Below are 23,298 nucleotides of genomic sequence, written 5' to 3' on the forward strand. Positions count from 1 at the left end.
ATGTGCGGCACAAACAATCCAAAACATATTAGCAGCCCAGGGCAACCCTGATAAACATGACATAAGAGAATCCACTTGGGATATTCAGGGCATGCCACTGACCTATTGGGGAACGCAGAGAAGGCAGGGAAGCTCCAGTGGGCACTTGCGTTTGGAAAGCTGTCTGTCTTATCCCCGAGAGACTGCAAGCCCCGAGTCCTCTGTTTTTAGAGGATAATAAAGAGACAAGGAGCAACTACTTAGAAGCAGCTTGTTTCTCCAGACTGAGCAGCTTGACAAGATCAAAAATCTTTTAGGTAACTCCTCCGTTATCAGATAATAATAAGATGACCAAGCCCCCCAGACGTGCACCTTATTCCCTTCTTTCCCTGGCGCTAGGTCCAACTGCTCTGAATTGTATGACACAAGGTTTAGCTCAGGGCTCCAGGGCAGGCTGAGAAAAAGCCCCATCAGCCCCACTGTCATATAAGGCACAAACCTGCTATATGCAAAACAGTGAGGTGTCTTTTCATGTTCAGCCTTCTTTTGAGGTGGACTTGTTTGTTTTTTCAAAAGAAGAAAATTTAGCACCATTGAAAGGCCCTAGAAAGGTCCTGCCCTGGCTGCTGAGAACACAAAAGGTCTCCACTGCTCACAGTTGGCACGGCAGCATCAGGAAACAGCAACGCAAGTTTGCGCAAAGGAGCCGACTCTACCCTGGTCACACAGGCCCCAGAGAGGGGTACAAGTGTTTGAGCATCTGGAAGGACCCTTGCCACTACAGGCAGCCATGGAAACAAAAGGGTGACAGCTTACAATGCAACATCATCCCAGCCACAGCCCCCCCAAGAGGCGTCTATTCTTGCAGCCAGTTTAGTTTGCTATTTGTTGATCCAGATTTCACTACAGGCACAGTTTAAGTGTTCTCCCCATGCGCTGGGTGTTGCCAGGGGAATCAGTGGGGTCCTTCAGGTGACACCCAGACTTTGAAGTTATCCAGCCCAAGGAAGCGGACACACGGCCCCTTTTACTACACATTTCTCTAACCGCAGTTGTGGTGTTCAAGCACAAGTTTGGCTGTACAAGAAATTCTCTAACACATGGAACACTAAGCAGCTCTCAGAGCCTCTAATTTAATATGATGAACAGAAAGATTTCAATTAATTTAGTGCATTTTCTATGCACCAGTTTAAGACTTGTAGCATTCAGGAGGCACTGACTGGCATCAGTAACACTATCAGAGTCCAGAATGCATTAGAGAATATTGACACAGAAGTTTGATCCACTTTTGAGTGCAGGACAAAAATACCATGTTCCACTAGAGACTGTGTCTCCTTTAAAATCTGCTCAGACTTTGGGTCATCTGCCAACATCTTTAAAACCATGACTTTCTGTTTTCCTTTAGTATGCAATAGTTGTTACTCAACTACATTAGAAAAAGAGTCAAAGACGTTCTTGGTGCTTGCCACACAGATGAACTTTCTAATCTGCACATTTAGCTTTCTGTGCCAAAAGTGAGGTACTACAGTGATTATTAAATAATTGCTCTTACATTTTTATCAATATCAGAAGTCCTTTTTTTCCCCGAAAAAGTAAGTATTGTGTAGGAGTTAGGTGAACAATAAAATGTCCTCTGCTGAAGATACTGTTAAGAATTCTTATTTGGAGACTTCCAATAATTAAAATCTGCCTAAATAAATTACTCCCTGCTGCCCTAAGTTAATTATGTAAAAAAGATATCATTGTTGGTGACTCTCTTGTTTTGATGATGATATTGAGTCAGACACCTAAAAGAACAATTAAATTCAATGCTAAGCAACTTATTCATGTTTGGCTTACCACTGTTATTAATAAGAACATTATTTTAGCGACTGCCTGCTGAGAGCTCAGCTCCTGGATAGCAGTTGGTTTGTAATTAATGTTTTCTTCCTACTGGCATGTTCTTCAACTCTCTTTCTTCATATTCTTTGTTTTTCAAAGCACAGTAATAGTATTTAGTGGATCAGAAAGCCTTTGTTCAAGAAGAGTTTGAGCATGCAAGGGATCAGCATCACAACAGCATTATCTTTCATTTTTGTTAATAACTACTAGCCTTTCTACAATGCTCTTCCATCACTGGTTTCAGGGTTTAAAAAACAACATTTGAAATCTTTACCTATATTTTACAGATAAGGAAACTGAGGCACAAAAAGAATCAACTTATCTCAAACCTCCTGGTAAGCCAGTGGCAGAATCAGGAGCAGAACTCATTTCTGCATTAATGCTTTCAGGTCCGAAAAAAATCAAAGGACGAATAAGAACGGAAGGGAACCCAAATCAGTGGAGCTACAATATATACCAGCCAAGGCTCTGCCTTAGAAACTGTCCTATATTCTCATAGGTTGTGATTTCTCAAGCAGGGTGTGGACTCTGGCAAGGCAATCTGAGGAGAGTTGCACCAATTTTGTGGTATCGCTGGTCCTTCACTATACACAGCCTGTAGGTTTCACCCTTCAGAATTAGTATTGTACAAGCTGAAAAAGGGCACAAAGCTGCTCCACACCTACAACCTGTGCGATAACAATAACAGATTCCCATTTTCACTGTTGCTATTGAAGAGTTTGATTTTTAAAAAGACAGCAAACACATTAAAAAAAAAAAAAGTTATTTTAAGGTATGGAGTGAAATAAGAGTTCTTTGTGTAAGAAATTATATGGGAATTGAGACCTGGCATATCAAATGTTTAAAATGTAGAGAGACTATGAGGAAGAACATGCCTATTCGTGAATTTGTTTGTAAGTGTATGTCAGCTGCATGATGAAACCAAAACTGTCAATGCTTAGTGAGTCAGCATCCAAGCCAGCATCAGGACTGAGAGACTTCACAGTGTTTATGGAAAACATCTAGAGTCAAGGGGACAGGAATAAATACACTATGTGTTTAAAGTAGCACCTGGGTGCGTGAAGACTTAAAAGCCACCAGATGAAGCAAAATCAGATGCTGTGCTTTTTTAATGCAAACATCTTTAAAGGCAGAAGAGGCTAGGCCGGGGCAGGGAGGGGAATAAAATCAGCCTTCAGAACTTCCTGCTCAAGGATCTAATGGGAACAGTATCTTGGATTCACCTGTCCTGCCTCCAGTTCTGAGTGTGTGCTTATGTATGTATTTGCAAGCCAGCTCTGCAGTGAGTGAAAGAATTACGTTGAAAATTGGTACTATGTATTTTGAAAAAAATGAAAATGTGGGACAAAACTTTCACAAAATCCTCCATCACGGCACTTGGACTTCATTTAATTCCTCAAGAGCATACACCCAGATTTGCATTTGACTTCAGTGTAGCCACATGCTCATGGTTTACAGTAGAGTCCAAATTTCACCCACCATGTCTTGTATTCTAAAAAACTTAACTATTACTTCATTAAGCCTTACATTGTTTAAAAATAATTAATGTAGAAATATAACAGTTTGCCCAAAGACATACTGCAACTCAGTAGCAGAGCTGGCTGTCAAAGTCAACAAAGTTGTTTTAGCTTGTTTTACTGCACTTCTATTATAAGCTTCCATTCCACTTTTTCTGTTACTCCTTTTCATTTATTTATCCAGGAGAAAAACAAGCTTTTCCGGAAGAACTTTTTATTTTATATTCCTCTTGAAGATATTAAAAGGATTTGCCTCCCAGGAAACCACGGAGCCATCATTTCATAAAGGCTATTTGAGCATTCGTTCACTAATACAGGTCCACTGTACCAAAGCAACTGGTTGACAAAGAGGCTCCACTCTAATACAAGTAAATCTGAACAAACCATGAAATTTCTACAAACATGTGAAGGGAGAACACCTAAGTGAAAGACACGGACCTCATCCAACTCCTGCTGAAGCCAGGGGAGCAGCACTGCCCATCACTGCACAGGCACTGAGCCTAGCACAGACCTGTCTTTTCTAGCTCTGTCTCGGGCAATCCCGAGAGCCCTGGAGGAGACAAATGGATTTTTTTTTTTTTTTTTGGTGGGCAAGAACAAAACAGAAACCACTGGCAACAACATCCCGTCTTCTGTAATATGCCTGAGGCTCACTGTACAAATAAGCTTTCCGTTTTCATCTTCCTAATGCTATTTTTAGAACATATTGGCAGTGCCAGATGTCTCTTTCAAAGGCTGGACTCTCTAGAGCTGGAGTTTAGATTTATAACCGTGTGCTTGCTGGCCATGGATGTTGAAGACAACAGGCCTGTGGGAAAAGCCCCCCATTGTTAAGATGACATTGTTCAAAAAGCTGTTTAAAATAGTTACTCACAGCATCTTGAGTATTTCAACATAACAGCCAAGGATCCTGTCTGCCTGGGCACTCAGCTCAATGCTCATGGTGCTGCAGGTAGGACTGACCATCAAGCAGTCAATCAGGTTGGGCTCACTGTCATTGCCAACGTTGGCTGTCATCTTCTGATTAGCTGTGTTGTTGCGCTCCACTTCCACATGGATCTCATTTGAAGTGACAATAACTGGTTTGAGACGGGATTCAGTCAAGGTAGCCTCTTGAGAGACCAGGTCAGGACTTGTGTGAATAAGGCGGAGGGGAAGATTAGGCTTTCGGTCACACTGCTGCTGGCAGCCATTCCGAATTTCCTTCAGGCTTGGCGAATTGTCTCGACTGAATTTTAAAAATAAACAAATAATTTCAATAGACAGACATAACAGCAGAGAGCAGGAGAGAGAGTGCAACACTGAGAAGCCAAGATCTTTTGCAATTTCCCACTCCATTTCACCCCAGCCCACTGGATTGCTTTCTCCTGTGTAATCGGACTACTGAAATAAATTAAAAACATTAAAAGGCTCCAACAGGACTGTTCTGCAGCCCCTATTCTACAAAGATTCAAGCTTTTCATTACTCTAATTGACATGCCAGTTTAGTATAAAGGTGAACTTTCCCATCCAAGTTGTGCAAAGCTGTAACAGAATCCATGCCCAAGTATGTATCTGGCTACAGTACATGCCCAGACATTTGTCTGCAGCCCTCGCGTCTGGAATTTTTGTTGGACAATAAGCAGCCCCTGTCCGTGCTCTACCATGAGGAAAGTCAGATAGGCATAAACAAACAGGAAACACAGCAGAGGGGAACCCTCAGTGTCTACTGGAAACTGGCTTATGTGTCAAGAACTGCGGCATCTCTTTTGCGGTAAGTCAGGAATCAAACTTTCCACAATAATGGAATTGTGAAACCAGCTCAGGTTCAAAGCTGTAGATACACAGGGATTTACACACAACCCCTTCTTCAATATCTCACCCTTCCCTCTGTTTTAGGTGTGACACACACTTCATGTGCCAGAAAGGGAGTAAAACGGACACTGCTCTGGGTAGTGGTTAATTGCCAGAGACTCTTGTGGAGCACTCTCATCTTCTGCTGGCCTAAAAAGGCTGGTTACGGCTGCAGTCTGCCTTAGAGGAGTATCTCAACAGTGGCGAAGATCAGCATGCAGCTGTCTGTTGACCTTCATCCTGCAAGTTACTGCAGCTTGCAGTACTTCTGTACTGGGAACTGCCGAGCACCTTGCATCACCAGCACTGGCGCCATTTTCAAGCATGGGAGTCAAAGATGTGCAATAACAGATTGCCATGCTCACTGCCTCAAAACATGCCACAGTGAGTACAAGTGCATGAAGGTTCAGCATCTTTCAGGTTTTCAAGCACACAAAGTGTAACAAACACAGTCACGTATCTACAAAAACATGCATGTCATTGATCAGAACTCCCACATGTAACACTAGCAATGAGCAGACTGAGAACGAAGACATGCTCTCATACCCACACCCATGCTCACACCGATCTTGTTTACAGATGCCATGGGTTGGGAAGTGAGTAACATGCGGTCAGCTGGGAATTCATACTGACCTGTTGATAAATTCCTCGTAACACGAATAAATGGCTGCTAAGCAGACAGCTACAAGATTTGGCAGGACCCTGGGATGGGGGCATTGTCCAGTTGGACCATGCATGCTGAAAAACAAAAACCAAGATGACATCATTGTGAGGAAGATTTCTGTGGGCAAAAACAGTCAGACAGAATGGGGTGCCAGAACTGGATAGACAGCCTTGGGGAATCTTCAGAAGGGCCATAACAGAGAGTTATTTCAACCCTGTAAATCCCTAACCAATGGCCCTATTTATGAGTAAGGCTAAGCTGCATCCTCAGTTTATTTGATGTGGTATCTCTACAGTCCCCCCAAAATCTCATACATGACTGAGCATTATGTCGTCTAAAGCTAGTGGGAATCTCTCTGTAAAGATTCTGCGTCTAAATGTATATAAAGAATGTACACACAGCAAAGTCCATTTGCTTCCAGTGTGTAACTAGGCAGAAAATCCCAGCCATATTTGAGAAGTAGTTTTGAGAAAAAAAAAGAGACTTCAGCAACATTGCCTCATGGACTCTTCTAATTTATTTGCTGTTTGCCAGTACCAAAAAGCACCAGCTACTCTTAACAGCCAGTAAAGAGATGAGCAGGGCTGGGAGAAGTTACACAGCAAAGCATGTACATAGGACTGGAAATATGCCACAAATTAAATGTAACTAACCTATGAATAAACTTCTTCACCACCTCCATTCCAGCATTCAGCTCATTCAAGGCCAGAATATACTCCTGAGTAAACAGCCGCAACCGAGGGCACTTCCCAAAATCCTGTCCAAAAAGGAGAGACTAAGTGAAGACGGTGAAACATGCCTGCAATGTACATCAAAACTGGGGTTTCAAAAGAAATCAACTCAAACACAACCAAATTCACTTTGTTATCATGCTGACAGCTTCAAGAGCATGGTATCACTGCATGCTTGAAGTAATGTTCTTCCCACTAATAATGACATGCTTTCCAATTCTCCTCTTTCCCCCATACTCACCTTGAAACAAAAGACATGTTTAATGGAAAAAAAAAAAAATCCTACCTGCACTTACATTTCCTTTGTACACTTCACTTTATACCTTTATTTTGAAATGCAGTTTTTGTCGTTTTGCATTTTTGCTTCCACTCATAACTGCAGTTTTTAGAAATGCAACTCAAAAATAATTTTTTACTTCCATGTTTGACATCATATCTATTCTGGTTTTAGAGAAAAGCTTTTTGACATGCGATCAATAAGTGATCAAGTATAAAACCAGAGATCAGTTCTTTTTCCAGGGATTTTATTCCAGCTATAATGTGAATTTGACAGGTGAGCTCAACAGTCACTTTCTTTAAATCCTGCAGCCGGAAAAGCACCTGCTAACTGAAATCCTGCATCTCCTCACATCACCTGCTATTTTTAGATGTGAAAGGAGTAAAATCTGCTGTCTGATTAGTGTTATTCCACAGCACATTTCTTCACATTTACACAGGTGTAACCTTATTACACAGGTGTTACAGAACTACAAAGCTAAATTTCCAAGCGGTGAACAAGGCCCACTGAGGACAAACAAGCCCTCCCAGTTATCCCTCAAGCAGCTGGCTGTGGAAGAAGCGTAATCCTGAAAAAATAAATGGCAACTGAAATTTTAAAGAAATGCCACAAGTGGTAATGAACTGGTGGTCTATAAAAGGGAAGATATGCTCCCAAAGCACTGAAGCCTTCTGTTACTTATTTTAGTTTCAGGCACTTCTATAGCACAACCTATATTAACATTTCATAGGTTTTACAGCTAGAGAAAATGACCAAAAATGTGAATACAAGCCTAGGCAGAACAATGTCTCCTTCAAACCTAAGTGTCACTCTTTGCTAGTACTGAATGGCTACCTGATAACTTCACCCAGCAAAGGGGCTGTGGGCAATTCCATAGTTGGTATTACAATTAAAATCATTAAACTTCTAACAACTCCTTCAGGCAGGTGCAAATACACTTGGTTCAAGGGCGTGAGACCATGTGTGCTTTGTATATCATTTGGTGCCATTTAATTTCATGAACTCTCCTTGCAAGGCAGCTTTTGCAGTTGCAATTTGTTTATGAAATTTTTCAACCCGTGTAGGTGTCCTAACTGAAGTTAGAACAAAAGTCCAAGAGATCATAAAGAGGATGTCATTGCTGACTGCTCTAAAATAAAACATCTCTCTAAATATAATATGATGCCCTGTCACCATACCAGGTACAGAACAATACACACTATCAATATTGTTTGCTCCAAAAATAAACCAAACCCAATAGTGCTTATATTCAAACATTTGGGTGAGCCTACAAACAGCTGAAATCCAAAGGTACTGAGAGGTTACTGAGCACTCCCCAAACAACTCAGCATACAATAGTCTCAAGTCCTGCACATAACCGGTAGTATCAGCAAGACAAAAAGCTATCCTTGTTCCTTTGAGATTTCAAAATGATAGACAAATTAAGTACCCTTTCTCCATTTTATAGCTGGGAAACTGTGGAACCGTGGAACAAAACTTGTTGCAAACTTATCAAAGACCACAGAGCAAATAGCAAAGGTGGGAACAGACAGTTAGGTCTCCTGCTCTAGGCACACTGAATTGCACGGGGCCTCCTAAGGTTATGAAATTTACTGCCAACAACACTGTCCCCCTAAAGGATAACTTTATTTACATGCACACATACACACACACTCTCGAAAAGACTATTCAGTACAGAAGTCCCTGGAGAGCAGTAAAGTGCCCAAATCCACTCCAATTAATATATGACACCGTAAATTCTCTGACTACACACTGCGGTACAGACATGTTGATTTTCAATCTGCAAATGTTAAGTATGGTAAATATACCCAATTCTCTGAAGCTAACCAAATACAAGCATTACACTATGCATTTAGATTTTCTTTGAGACCCCTCAAGAGCTCTGGATGCTTTAAAAAAATCAGTCCGGAATCCAAGAATAACATTTACAGAATATTTCATTGAACACTACAGAATATTCAAAAATGTTTACATGTCTGCAGAGTGCAGGCACAGAGCCAGGAATATGACCTTTTTGCCGTCTTGGGCTTTCTACCTAGTTCTGTACACTCAAGGAGTTAAATAATAATACTGTTTTAAAAATAAGAAATATGAACTGTTTTCTACTACGTTCGTGCTGTACACAGCAGGACAGCGGATGGTCTCTAAAATTATATCAGTTAGTGAAAAGAAGTTGATTGTGTAGTTACAGAGGTATGAGACCCATCCTTGAGATCCCAGCCAAGTCAACCGTGTTAAGTATTTTATTTATTTGTTACTCTGCCACAGCATTGCAAAGTAAAATTTCTTCATGTAACTTAAAAACCATGCCAGGAAACTTAATATGCCACAAAGGATGGAGGGCTGGTAAACACCCAGACCTCTCTTAGGAAAGGAATATAGATCATGTAAGAATATCTTTAGAGTCGGGGGGGAAATCTGGTATATGAGGTAGAGAAAGCAAAGTCTCCTAGCATTTGTTTCAATCACTAGCAAGGAATTGATCGGCAATGAGAAGAGAGAAAGCAGCCTGGGAGAGCAATCATAAAATGACAGAGTGCATGATTCCTGGAACGAGAAGGAAGAAGAATAGCAGAAAAGGTAAGGAAATTCAGGAAACCTAGGTAAGAACTCATTGGAGTCTAAAGAAAAATGGAAATCCAGAGAGCTGGGGATATCTTACAGAAAAAATGTTGAGAGCCTTAGCTCAAAATCAACAAAGTCCCTATTCTGATTTTGTTATTTAATTGATTTTAAACCATTATAACTACAAGGATGGCATGCGGGGAATAAATAAAGAGCCAAGAGCCAGGTGGGAGAGAGCTGGAGCTGCACACGCTGGCACTGCTGCCAAAAGAAACATTCCTCAAATCATGGCTTTGCTTAGATGCTTTTAGAAGTCCCACTGAATGCTTATTAGTTCTGCATTTATAGAGCAACATACGATTACATGCAGCATTCGCAGTTTGGGGGGTTAGATTTAGATATCACAGTGCTTTGTGCATTACAGGCAACAGAGCAGCTGCTAATTACGAAAGGTATCACAATAAAACTTCTCCAAACTGACCAAGTTCCCGTAACACATGCACTCACCATGTTGTGTTTGAGAATCCTCTGTACCACCGGTGTGAATACTTCTATCACAACCATGGACCGCGGGCGCTCTCGGCAGTGCTGTAACGAACAACATGTCATTTTGTGAGCTGCAGAAATTATGAAAATGGGTCTCCTCTGGCTTCACACCCCATGCATCGATTACCCCAAGATTAACAAGATCCAAGGGCTAAATTAATCCTTCCTGGGATTAGGGTACTCATAACACTGCACTCTCCTATGGATTTGCTGGTATCTAATAGGCAATTACCATGGGAGCTCATGAACTACACAAGTTCCTTTCCCAAAAAAAAAGGAATGTAGTATTTTTGGGACTTCTACTCTTTTGTCAAATTTGGTTGAAACTTGCCAACAGTTTTAAAAGTAAAGGGGTTGGAAACAAAAAGATATGTAGACTCAGGGAGTGTAATGGCACAGATCTTTCCTTGGCATCCAGGCTAAAAACCTGTGGTGGATCTTGGAGGGTACCAACAAGCCACTCTCCCATCACAGGCTAAAACATAGAATCATAATGTATCAGTCAGAGTAACTTAGATTGGGAAGGACCTTTGGAGGTCATCTGGTCCAACCGCCATTCAAGACAGGGTCAATTTTGAAGATACATTAGCCTTCTCACTAGCCTTGTCCATTTCAGTTCTGAATATCTCTGTGGAGAAAAAGTCCATAACCTGCTTCCCCTCCTGCAACTATACACAGCCCATCCCACACATTTAAAGGTTATTAGGTACCCACTTATGATGGAGACCAAAGGCAAAAAACCCCAGGAATAAAAGTGCCTTGAGTCCAAGGCTAGATATGACCCTAAGACTGGCTTATAAAAATGCAATAGTCAGAGGAGTTCCTGAAACTTGACTTAATTTCTGTAGGAAGAAGCTGCTGATGAATAACTCTGGAGGGGAATTATAAGCAGCATCCAGAACGTTTGACAAATGTATACATCATCAGTATGCAAATTTAAGCAGACTTGAAACCTAGAGGAAAAGTTGTATTTTCAAATCCAGAAGCTCTGCAATCCAGAGTACTCAGAAGTTCATGGAAAAGATGCAAAATGCAGCACAAGCATGGATTTACCAGGAAAGAGGATGGGTCCTTATGATCTTCCCACTGCCATTACCCAATTGCATAATACCATTAGGACCGAACTGTGCATCACATTACCAACTCATCTGAACACAGTGACTCCAATGATTTTTGCTTTAGCTAAATAGAACATGCAGTAGTCTCTTGTACCCAGACTGGGGTGTGGGAGTCTGAAGATTTTAACTCTCACGGAGTATCAGGACTATGCAGTCTGATGTACTAAAGATATGGATCTATTTATCATAATGGTGCTGTTAACTATTCCAGTATCATTGGTTGTTGACCAAAAACTGAAATCAATTTGGGCATGAGGTAAGGAGTTAAAGAAAAAAAACAGTCACCCCCTCAAAGAACTACACTCATATACAACTAAGGGATTTCAGAAAGCAAAGCTGTTCTGATACCTTGCAGAAGAATTCACAGAGGTCAGGAGGAGGATGGTTGTTTTCCAGCAAAGGTGCAATTGCCTTTAAAAAGAAAGAGAGAGAAAAATTTAATTAGAGGACTGCAACTGGAGTAAGCATTTTGCAAGGAAATATTTTTCTTGAAAAAAAAAAAAAAGCACTCACTTTTAAAAAAGAAGGACAAAAGCATCAACAGAGAAATTAGAGGTGGGCTGTGTGTTTATTTTACGCGTAAGCTCAAGCTCTGCTATGAATCCTCTGGAAAATTTTGCTTTTAACTACATCAGTGTAAATACATAAAACACAGCAAGGAGTACAATTTTTATAATGGTTTAAATGAAAACAGGAGCAGACCAATTGTTTTAGGATGTAAAACAGCAAGGATGAATCTGGCTCACTGTTTCAGTTATAACATCTCCCTAAAAGAAAAAACTGAAAAACACCATACAAACACACACATTCTTTATAAAAGAGTTTGAGCTCTTTTTGTAAGAAATAACTCACTAAAAGTAACATAGCGCTGTTCTTACCTTGGAGGACCCTATTCATCAAAATCAAGCATCTAACTTCGTGAAAGTTGAGATCAACCATTCCTTCCTTGTTGCTACGCAAACCAATGTGCTTATGCTCGGTAAATACATTAGAGGTCATACCTGCCACTGAGGGTGTAATGAACTTATGTTGTTGTTACTTCCTTTGTAAATTAGAAAATGGTACTAGAACAATGTATTCTCTCTATGTGATGGTGCCTTCGGGCTTTTCCAGTCTTGAGCTAAAGGGATTCCCAGTACCCATTTAAAAGTAAGACTCTAAACACAGCAGGTAGGACATTTTGTATTAAGCAACTGAACACCAGATATTTTATCTGGATGGCATCTGGAGTTTTACTAAGGCAGACTGCTTTGTTTTTTGCTCTCCCTCTCATCACCTTAAGGATTTCAGCCCCGGTGAGTCTGCTTGCAATGACTGTGTTTCATAATAGCCACTTTCACACACAAACAGGTCAAGATTAATGTGAATTTTAACAAGGAAACCCAAGCACACCTGCAAAGATCTGTTTTGGTTACACACAACATTTGTGAAGTTTCTGTTCGTTATCGTGTGCCATCCTTCTGCAACTGTTCACTCTTCCTCTGGTGGTGGTCCAGCAACCATGGACCGATGGAGAATGCGGCCTCGCTACCCATCCAACACCTGAGCTAAAGATCTTCCTTGAATCCATCTTTTGGAGTGTTTGCTATAGGACCTGCCAAACCACAGGAGCCATGTATTGCAAAATCACCAAGTGTTTATACCTGTCCGGTAATTGTCAGAGGATCACCGCATGAGAGATGTAACTGGCTGGTTGTCAGCCTAAGAAAAATGAGCTTTATTGTTTCGGCCCAGTCCTTACCGAATGTAGGGAATAACCACAATAGACATTATCAAGCAGGTCACGGCTCTGCCTGTATGGTCAGCGTGGAAGAGTGACAGCATGAAAACAGCCTGTATTTTCCTTATGTGCACTGTGGTTAAAAAACAGAAACTTGCTGTCTCGCGTTGCCCAGTTACGGCCACATGTGCTTCCCGTTCCTTACCGGGAAGAGATCAGTTGTAATACCAATCTGTTCCAGCACCATCTAGAGAAGGAAAGCTGGCTCCATCTGCATGGCAAATCACTGCATGCTTTTAAGATACTACCTAAATACACAGTATTAGCAATACTTCCTAAGAATAGCACAGGTTAGCTGTGTAACGGCAGTGATCTCTGAAACTGCCACCTCCTTAATGGTTCGGGCACAACCTACAGAAAGGCAGGACTTAAACTGAAGAAGCCATCACCCAGAATTGCTGAATAATGTAGGCTGAAAGGACCTTTGGAGGCCACCTGGTCCAACCTCCCTGCTCACAGCAGGGCCACCTTACATTTTTTATTAAAAAATCCTTCCCCCGAAACAACCAGTTGTAACTGGAGGCCTGAATTACCCTTGGCACTAGAGTAAAATGAAAGCTATAGCAGATCTCAAAAAAAAGTAAATGCCACTTCAAAAACTTATCTCAGTGACTGATTCCAGCTGAAATGGTATCTTAAGCAGCAGTTAAACACAATTCATACCTACTGGCAGCTACATGCCACCTTGTCATTTTGCAGAAAGAGTCATGGAGACGTGATACGATCAGGTGGTGGTGAGGTTCTAGATTAGATTACTGGGAAAATCTCCTGGAAATTGCCAGTGACGGAAATTAAATTACAGTGATGGGGAACCAAGTTCCACCTCTGTGATAAATTGTTGAGTTTTTACATTTTGTTGCACAAGGAAGAGAGCTGCCATTTGATTCACTTATTTCTATGTCTAAGTAAATGCAACCTACAGAAAAGAAAAAAGTTGAAGAGGGTATTTTTATAAATCAACTAAGCAGGGGGTTAAACTGCAGTGACCCATACGCATATCCACACTTACAAAAACAATCACTTGCTCACATACCATCAGCAACGGAGACATTCTGTATATGGTAGCATTAGCCCCTCAGGAAACTACTAAGCCTAAGGTTTTTATAGGGCACATCTGGAAATGATGTTTTTTGACTATTTAAAGTACATACATAGATATGAACATTGCGCTGTGTAGCCTAGTAAGGAGGCCATTTTGGGAGACAATTAACCCTCAACATGCTGTGCTATTTCATATAAGTTGACAAGGAAACTTCATTGTTACTCATCTATTAAACAAGAAAAGAGGAATGACAAAACCACACAAAAAAACAGTAGAACAAATGGGTTTGATCCTGCCTAAGTTCACCTGCATTGGTGGAAATGCTTTCATATTTGCCATACTTTACTGGGGCAGAGGCAAGCATTAACAGAAGTGTTATCAACCAATACAGATTTGTCCTCAGATTTTGACAGAAAGATACTCACCACAATAATGCTCTCGTGGTCTTGAGTGGTTAAGTTGTTGTTCTGAAAGAGTTGAATAGAAAAAATGAATGAGCAAAGAGTACTCTGAGTTGGCACATCAACATACACAACTCCTCTTAGCTACCACCAGACACAAGCAGAAAGGCTCAAGACTGCAATTGCTTATTTTCAGAATAAAATTAATCAAATTAAAATCATTCTCTTAAAGAATGATTATATAGGTAAACTGTCTGCTATGAGGGGTCCTGCAAGCTTCCATTTCTCCCTGAGCACCTTCAGATCCAAGCCACCCCAGCCATGAAAGCTGAGCACACAAACATCAGGATGCCAGAGAAGGTCTCAATCAGTTGGAAAATTAAAGCTAGCGACACATTTCTTAAAAATGTTTTCTTAAGACAGGCTGTATGTTTCCAAGAAAATTAATAAAAGGATTGTTGTGGTGTTGTATACCATTTGTTGGTAGTAAACTAACTGCTGCAGTTCTCCTGAAATTCCTTCTTCAAACATGGAACCAGTAAAAGTCAAATTTACTGGAAGTCACCTGTGCTACCATCTATGCAAAAGAGTTTGCTTTTGGCTTTCTCAGCAGCACGATCCATTCAGAGGTTACAAAATTGTGAGTTGCTAAGATCTTTGCCTACTGCAAGAAAAAAAGCTAGCAACTTTTTTGCGTATCACAAATCTTTGCACATGAGACCTAAGACATGAAAAACCTGCTTGGCATGACATTTCTTGTCCATGAAAAGTTAACTATTTGGAATAGATGCTATAAAAGGAGGATAGATACCTCTGAAGAAAGATAGTATTTTTCTTTTACAGAACTGGTAATAATAAAATAGCTGCACAATGAATTTATTGGTATATACATATTGCTACAAGAATTATCAGTCATGCAAACAAAGCCAATGGAATAGAAGTCAAGAGGAGTTTTACCATTAACTTGCAAGACATGAATCAGACACACAATAAATTTACCATAAATAATCAACAACAAGAAAAAGCCTCAGGGGAAATGTCTTTTGTTTTGTTTCTAGAAATCTACCTAACATGGGTCAAATTCTCCTCCTTCCCAGCAAGTACAAATTCCACTCAAGTCAGCAGAAGTCATGAGCAGACTCAAAGGCAGAATTTTGACAGCCCAGTTAAAATAAAACCCACCCACAAACTTTTAACTGTTTGTCTCTCATCTAAATGTGACAGTGTCTTGCAGGAGCACTGCAAGGCTCCTCTGAGGTCATACCTCTGAGAGCAGTTTTGAGACGATCTCCAGTGGTGCTTGGTGAATAGAGTCATCCTGAAGCGGAGATGTCAGCGCCATGTCCACCAGCGTCCTGATCTCCTTCAACACCACCTCCCAGCGGCTGGGGTTACTGAGCACCTTCTTGTACTTGTAAATCTTTTTCTGCAAAAAAAATGAAAGGGTCACACTGACACCACCATAAAACCCTTGAAAAAATTGACTGGGTATGTGCTTCCTACATGCAACTGTCAAGTGGGCTGCTTTGTATTTTGAGTTTTGCCTTTTCTGCTTGCTCAAAAGCTGTACTTAAAACATTTAAATGGAAAAGAAAACCTCATATGTCTAAACCAATTTATTCTGTGGAAGCAACGAAAAACTGTGATTCCCTTTTTTTATTTTAAAGTAAGTTTTTAAACTCCAGAGCATCTTTCTTTCCATCATCTCCCCTTGAAAACACCTTATTCCTCAGGCTAATTAACAGATACCTGCTATTACACCGTTTCCAAAGCTGTAGGTCCTTTTAAGGGGAGTTAGTCATTAAGACAGGGGCAGAGAGAGAGGCCATCAAAACATCATTCTATAGATACTTTATTCTACATTGCTAATTGTTGAATTCACATTCAGAATTAATGAAAATCAATTTCATCAAAGTGAAAAATTCCAGTGGACCCACAGGCTTTTTTTTTCTGTCTTGAAGGATCCTGAAAAGTCGTGTTGTCACCCTCCAGCTGTAACAGAAAGTAACTTGTAAAGTCTCCAAGTCTTCCACGCAACAGCATTTCCACTCTCAAGAAAAGCATTCCTGACTGCCTAATCCCATCTGCCCTGGTCCTCTGCATGCCCCTGCATTACTTCTGGCCGTGCCCAAGCTATTTCACCAATTGCCCCGTCCACAGACCAGCTGGATAAGCAAAAGACAATTCTTACCTCCTCAGCAGCCATGTTGCCACAAATGACTGGAGCAGAGGCTGCTTTGTATTATAAATAGTATTCTTTAGAGAAAACCCACCCTCCCAAATTCCCAGAGGTGGCTTGATGAAACTCTAGAAGTTCAAGGAAACGATGACGAGCGTTAAAACGCCACTCCCGACAACAACACGAAGCGCACGCTAGAACCAGGAGAGGCTTGCCAAAGCGGGCAGCGCTGGAGGCAGCGCACGGCCACGGAGCTGGCAGGGAAGGAGCTCTCCTGGCTGACGGAGAGCAACCGCCAGGACCGCAGTTTAGTTCACATGCCCTTCCGCACCACTCTGTGTGCGAATCTGGTCCTCTGGTCAAAGGGATGTCAAGAAGTCTGAATACATCCTCAGGTTTATTAAACGACGCAGGCGGGGCACTTCTCTGTTTACGTGAAAACATCAGCGTTTTGCACTAAAAATGGATCTTACATTCCTCGGCAGCATTTCCAGGGAAATCACAAAAACTGCCCCTGTCGTGCAGCTTGCAGATTCGGCTGCATGTTTTGGGCTATACATCATCAGTGTAACAAAGGCAGAGGACTTTGCAAAGGGTCGGTCTGCTTTGTTTTGTTTTGATTTGGAGCTTTGCCGCTACATGGCATTACCCCCTCCACTCGCATAGGGCAGCCCCGACGGGAGCCGTCTGAACAGGCTGGTCTCTGCTTATCAGCCGCTTCCTTCCCACCGTGGCAGCAGATCTAATGCTCAACAGAAAACACAGTCACCTCTGTACCCTCTCCAAAACACGAGAGAAGGGAACAATACCAAAAAATACAGATTTCAGATGCCTTGGGTTTGTCAACCTTGTTAGAGGGGGGAGAAGAGGGTGGCACTGGGCTGACATGTAAAGGCTGATAAAGCAATCCAATTATCTTTTTAATTAAATTCATGCAAGTACAAAAGGACGCTGGCAGTAGTTCACACTTTCAGTGCATTTTAAGCCACTGAAAAGCTAAAGGAACATAAAAACATGCTGGGGACACTGTCAAATGTGTTTGAGATTTCAGAACTGAGCAAAAATCTTTGTACTTCTGAGTACAAAGAGAGGGGCAGAGAGGGTCCACCAGCGTTTTTAAGCTACCAGCACTACTTTTAGCATCATCACAGATTTCTTGGACTCTTAAGGGAACTTGAATCACAGAGTTTAGTTTCTCTTATTCATGTGGTGCCTTTTTTTAGGGTCCTTTTGTGAGACCCACTCCAGCACTAAATAAAATCTACACTTCAAACCCAACCGGCCAGCTTTGTAACTTGAAGCAATTCCTTTCTGACTAATTGAGGACACTAAACAAAGCTAGCTCAACAGATACATTTTCCATGCTGAAATTTATTCCTTGGTCCTGTACTATGAAGAAATCAAATTCAAAGCAGAATTCAAACCTGGATAAAAAGTGGGGATGGGGGGAACACAAGAGCTAGACCACTGGGTTATTGTATCCCTGCCTGCTCGGGGCTGCCCCTTACTTGGGGCAAGTTACAACATGATTTTGGAGAGCAGCTCCTTCAGCCTAAGGGACAGCTGCTGAAGGAAACCCTCCTGCCTGACAGGACGCTGCTCAGACAACCCTACCACAAATATCTTTCTTCCGCTGTCAAATCCACTCTTGCTTGGGGAGAGGGAGGAGCAAGGGAGGTTTCCTTTCTCTTTTAGAGATGTCCATTAAAAATTAAAATTCTGATGATGCTGATGTACATAAGAGAAAAGACAGCAGGAGCTGTACTCCCTGCTACGCAACGGAGACCTACAAAAGCTGCTGCTCAGACCAGGCAGACAGTGACTCAAAGGGAGCATCAGGGGACAGCTACCTTTGCAGACACGCTGAGCCCGGCGCAAGCAGAAAATCCAAACTTATCAGTCTCTGCTTCACGTTCTCAGCACAAAGGATTGCACCGCACTGATATACTGAGCTGTAATCTGCAAGCAACTCTACAGAAGTCTTGAATAATGGTGGGAAAGCAGCAGAAAATAAATAAGTAAATAGAGGAGCCATCCCCAAGAGGGTTGAACTCTGCTATCCTGAACCTTTGCCCATGGTTACGCTGCTGTTTTTCTCAGCAGAATGCTTTTCACTGGTGAGCGCCTTGCTGAAAGCCTCAATTAAAGCTTGAAACCTATCAGTCGGTTACAGAAGCAATTTGCTGTGTATCAGCAAGCACTTAGCCAACACTGAGCCATCTGCTCTGTTCTACCTGTGCTGACTCTGGAGCAAGGAGAAACAATCCCTCATGAGCTTAAAAGCAAAGCTGCCTGGTAGAGACCCATTTCGGAGAACAGGCACGGCAACACGTGCGAGGAGTTCGTAACCCCTGGACGTAGGTGTAAAAGATGCCTTCAGTTGCTGAAAATACTCACACAACATTCATCATTAATTATGCGTACAAGAAAAATACTGAGGTGGGAATCCAGTTTCACTGGGATTTCACTAAAAGCAGCAGCTCCTGTGACAATTTATGTGAGTGAAAATAACACATGCCCACTTGGAATTTGACCCTCCTAGTTACTGACCAGCCAGAACCATGTGGCTAGTGTCATTCCAAAATCTCGCTATGCTGACTTTAAAAGCAAAACCACTGAATTTAATAAGTACCCAGAAGCAGCAGCATGGGGAGTAAGTGACGCTGACAGAGCATCCTTCATTCTCAAATCACTCTAATTAATTAAGTCTTGCAGAAACCCAAAGACCTAAGTCTCAATCCTCTTTTAGAGGAGGAGGAATTGAAGTCCACATGTGAAAAATTACTTTTCCAATGTTATTAAGCAAGCAAATGTGACAAAAATCTGTAAGCAGTGGTTTTTGCCATCAGTGCTCAAAAGCTCCTAAACACTGCTATTAACAGAAAATTCCTAGGAGAGCCTAGGAAACTTTCAGCTTTTGTAAGTAACATCTTCGTATGTTTTTCTAACCCATAATGGCCTCATCCTATAGCCCTTGCTCATACACCACTTCCTGTGGCCCTTGCTCATACACCACTTCCTTGGACAAGAATGGTAATACTGATGTAGTTAACATCTAAGAAAAATGGATGCTAATGCACAAAATCGGACAGCATGGAACAACTGCCTTTTTCAGCCCTCGCAAGACCTTTTATCTTAAGAACACCTTAAAGCAGCCGGCTTTAAGGTGATCCTGATCCAAAAAGGGCAAGATGAAGTTAGCCTTCTTGATGACCAAATTTCACCCCTGCTTTGCTACTGGTGGCCAGGAAACGTTCTGTACTCTTGGGAACCTGTCTTTCCGTCAGCAAATACTATCTTCATGACATTAAAAAAATTAATTGCCAACCCTAATCCAGAATAGCCTGTTAAATTCTAGCTCTCTGCTCTTCAGCCCTTTACCGCGCAACAGCACGCAACTAATCGCTTCTTTATTGGAGAAGCTAGAGCTACTGCAGGAACATACACTGACTTTGAGGGTTGTGTGTGCCAACAATTGTTTATTTCTTGCTGAGCAACGAGGGCAGTTCCAGCAAAAGGGAAAAGGTCAACCTCCCGCACAGAGGTCCTCCCCAGCTCATTGCGGGGATGGCTGAGCCAAGCTAGTGTTACAGTTTAATGTTGATGCTTATGTAAAATGGAGGTGCCTCTTGCTAGATACAAATGTACAGAGGAAAAAAAAACAGAGAGAGCAGACACCGGAACGGTTTTCTCCACTGCAGCAGAACATTTTCTTAAAACACTGCATAACAAGAAACAGGAAGAGTTACTTGCGATGTTCAACACACATGCTTGGCTTGCCTACAAAGCCCAGGAGCTGTACCATGTATTCTTGAGCACCACCTGCTGGCATTTTGTCTATTAACTTGTTACTTTCATGAAAACAAAGACATCATGGCATGCCCAGATCTCAGCTAGATCCATATTCTGGTTTTAACACTAGCAGGCATGACTTACTTCAAGGTAGTCTGAAAAATATGCAAGAATAACTTGTTGCTAACAGACACTTCCCTGATACCCAGACACGGGCTTAAATCACCAGGTGGATCCACTGAAAGCCCTCTGAACTATGTTCCTACCTACAATGTTTACTAATACGAAGAAAAAAGCAACTTACCTGAAAAGACTAAGTCTATAAAAGTCCCATTTCAGGCAAAGGGCTGGGGTCAGGACGAGATTATAGAAACTTTTCCAAATCAGGGACTTCAGACTGCTCATGCTGCAGTAATCAAACTCTTCATGACCTTCTGAAGGTTTTGCATAGAAAGACTAATGGGCTGCTCTCTAAAATAGCTGCAAAACAGCAGCAGCAAACGTTTGCACTCTACCATGTTTTCAGGTCAAGGCATTTTCTGCATTTTTCATTTTACCCAGTGCTAAATGCTGAAGTGCATCAACTTCTCTGCTTCGGTTGCTTCTCTGAAGGCAATCGCCTTGATCGAGGCTCACTTGCCCACAAGCTCCTTGCCACAGGCCAGAGAACTGGAGGGAAACATTATAAGCTAGACATTTCCTGATTCTCACTCAGTTAAGGTCTAAATAACACTTCATTTTTTGCCAATTTGTATAAAAAAGATCCTGATGAAATAGCCATTATTTATTGCACTGAGATTGGCACCCATGAATCTATGCCCTGAACAAATATATCAAGTGACAGTCACTGCCCTGAGCAGCTCACAGTCTTGATAATTAAAGGTAAGAAGGAGAAAAACAGCAAGAAAATTGAGATGATTTCCTTGAGGTCATATGGCAAGGCAGGACCAGAGCAGAACTGAGGTCTTCTGATCCTCAGGCCTCCATGCTAATTGCTAGATCACGGCACCCCTACGTAAAAGCACCACCGACATGTACTGGGGCCGTAGTAAGCAAGCTGAATGTTGATACCTTGTTGTTGTGCTTCCCCATCACAGTATCTTCCCCCATCCCCTTTTTCAGTCTACATTTGTTCACCTATTTTTTTCCTACCAGTGTCTACCACCTTGCTCCAGATCTCAGCTAATCCAGGCAAGAACCCCCAAACACTCAGATCAGCACCGTTTCAAAGCCAACAGAGTTCAACAGGTTCAGCAAGTGGTGACGCGGGTTCAGCTGTTACTAATGCACAGGCTGGAACAACCACACAGATACTTCCCACAGCCACAGTTTGTCCTTTGCTCAGATACCACTGGGACAGTACCACTGCAAAGTAAAAAAAGGTTAAATAAACAAAATTTTAAAAGGACGGAACACGGATGAAACATTTCTGCTTGGACCAAGAGAAGTGCAAAGTGGAAGCAGGACCAGGGGGCTCACAGGGCAGCCCCCTCACTTACCTCCCAGCATGACACTGGGCAGCTGCGACATTAATGCACTGAAGAACTTGCTCCTGAAGCGTATTATATATCTCTCTCTATATATATCTCTCTCCACCTCCTTTGCACACAGCTGTCACCTGACTGACCATCCTTCTGGGCTTCTGCTCTCCAATGTGCTCAAGATTACTGCAAAGATATCCTTCAGCAACAAGGGGGGATGAGAGGATGGGAAGGGAAGGATATTCTAGCCAAGGGAAAAAAGAAAACTAAAAACACTGGCAAGCAGATCTTAAATTTAAGGGCTCCACTGAAGACAAACCTGCATGCAAATACAGTGTGTGTGCCTCCAAAAACTGAAAGCAACTCAAAAATTGTGGCTTCCTTCTAGTCCCCTAAGTGGGGAGGGAAGAAGTCGTCTTTGGCAGACCTTCCCACTACCAAGCAAAGAAACTGGACTTTGGTTTTGCTGGTGTCTTGTCCTTCTCTCAAACCCCTGCATACAGCCCTTTGGTCACTAAGATGCAGGAACACAGCTGGCCGATCCAAACCCAGCTCTCGCTTAGCTGTGCATTCAAGATGCCATTTCCCCAGCTAGAAAATGCAAAAGGCCAACTGTGGCTCCAGCTGCACTTTGCATGGGCTAATGCGGTTACTATCGTAATCAGACCTGTCCACAGGGGAGACATTTTTTGGCATGGCCGACATTGATGCATTCCCCGAAACCCTCCATCCCTGCTTCCATTTCCTTTTGGCAAACACTCCCATTCTTCAGGCCCCAGTTCCAGCACCAGCTTTACACTTCAGGTTGGCAAAACATCAGCTTTCATCCTGCACACAGCAACTGCTGTTCCGTATTTTTCGTATCGGAGCCAAGCTGGGGTTTGTTTTTAATGTTGCTTTGGCTATGCGGAATTTCACTATGACTGCAGATACATTTCTAGCAGAAGCACAAGCCACTCCCTACTTGCAAAAAGCATTGGTAGAGACACAGCTGCGATCTTGGGTTGCAAATCCCATGTAACATCTCCCCAAAAGAAGAAATATTTTAAAACATGTTGTCCATGGGCGTTTAGGTGTTTCGTTTTGTTTTTTTTAAGCAAAAGTCACACAACACCTTTTCTTCCTGACCTTGGGCAGGAGGAAAAACTTCAACAATTACAATACAGTTGAACAACAGCTCAACAACAGTTGTCCCATAGGTACAGGAAAGATCTGCCCTAACTGCAGGCTGGTGGGGTTACAAGCCCTCCTGAGTTGCTTTAAACTCTTATGCAGAATGCGTGAGAAAAACCTTCACATAGAGGTTGCTGGACTCACACAATTAGGGCAGGAGCCAGACACTCTGCTTGATCTACAGCACTTTAACAGCCTCTGACTCATCATCAGAGGGAAGGTTTCAAACATGTTCAGGCACAACTACCTCCCCCTCTTGCAGGACCTCACTGCTGCCTGCTGCAGCATTTTTGGCCCATTTCTCCAGACCAGCAAATGCTCAACACGGGGACACTGTCT

The 23,298-nt window shown here is 42.1% G+C and overlaps 1 protein-coding gene across 1 annotated transcript in view; it reads right to left on the bottom strand.

The window, feature by feature from the left end:
- CMIP (c-Maf inducing protein) overlaps window positions 1–16,540 on the bottom strand; it is a gene marked incomplete at its 3' end in the record, with an annotated part of 30,732 nt that extends 14,192 nt beyond the window's left edge. Inside the window, exons 1-8 of the mRNA XM_009573681.1 lie at window positions 16,526–16,540; window positions 15,599–15,760; window positions 14,359–14,400; window positions 11,460–11,522; window positions 9,955–10,035; window positions 6,528–6,631; window positions 5,844–5,948; window positions 4,252–4,605 (exon numbers count right to left, since the gene is read on the bottom strand). Of these exons, the coding sequence (XP_009571976.1) occupies window positions 4,252–4,605; window positions 5,844–5,948; window positions 6,528–6,631; window positions 9,955–10,035; window positions 11,460–11,522; window positions 14,359–14,400; window positions 15,599–15,760; window positions 16,526–16,540 (926 nt within the window). The remainder of the gene's footprint in view (window positions 1–4,251; window positions 4,606–5,843; window positions 5,949–6,527; window positions 6,632–9,954; window positions 10,036–11,459; window positions 11,523–14,358; window positions 14,401–15,598; window positions 15,761–16,525) is intronic.
- Window positions 16,541–23,298: the final 6,758 nt, after the last annotated feature.

Source organism: Fulmarus glacialis, unplaced genomic scaffold, assembly GCF_000690835.1.
Source record: "Fulmarus glacialis isolate BGI_N327 unplaced genomic scaffold, ASM69083v1 scaffold49242, whole genome shotgun sequence".
Taxonomy (NCBI): Eukaryota; Metazoa; Chordata; class Aves; order Procellariiformes; family Procellariidae; genus Fulmarus; species Fulmarus glacialis.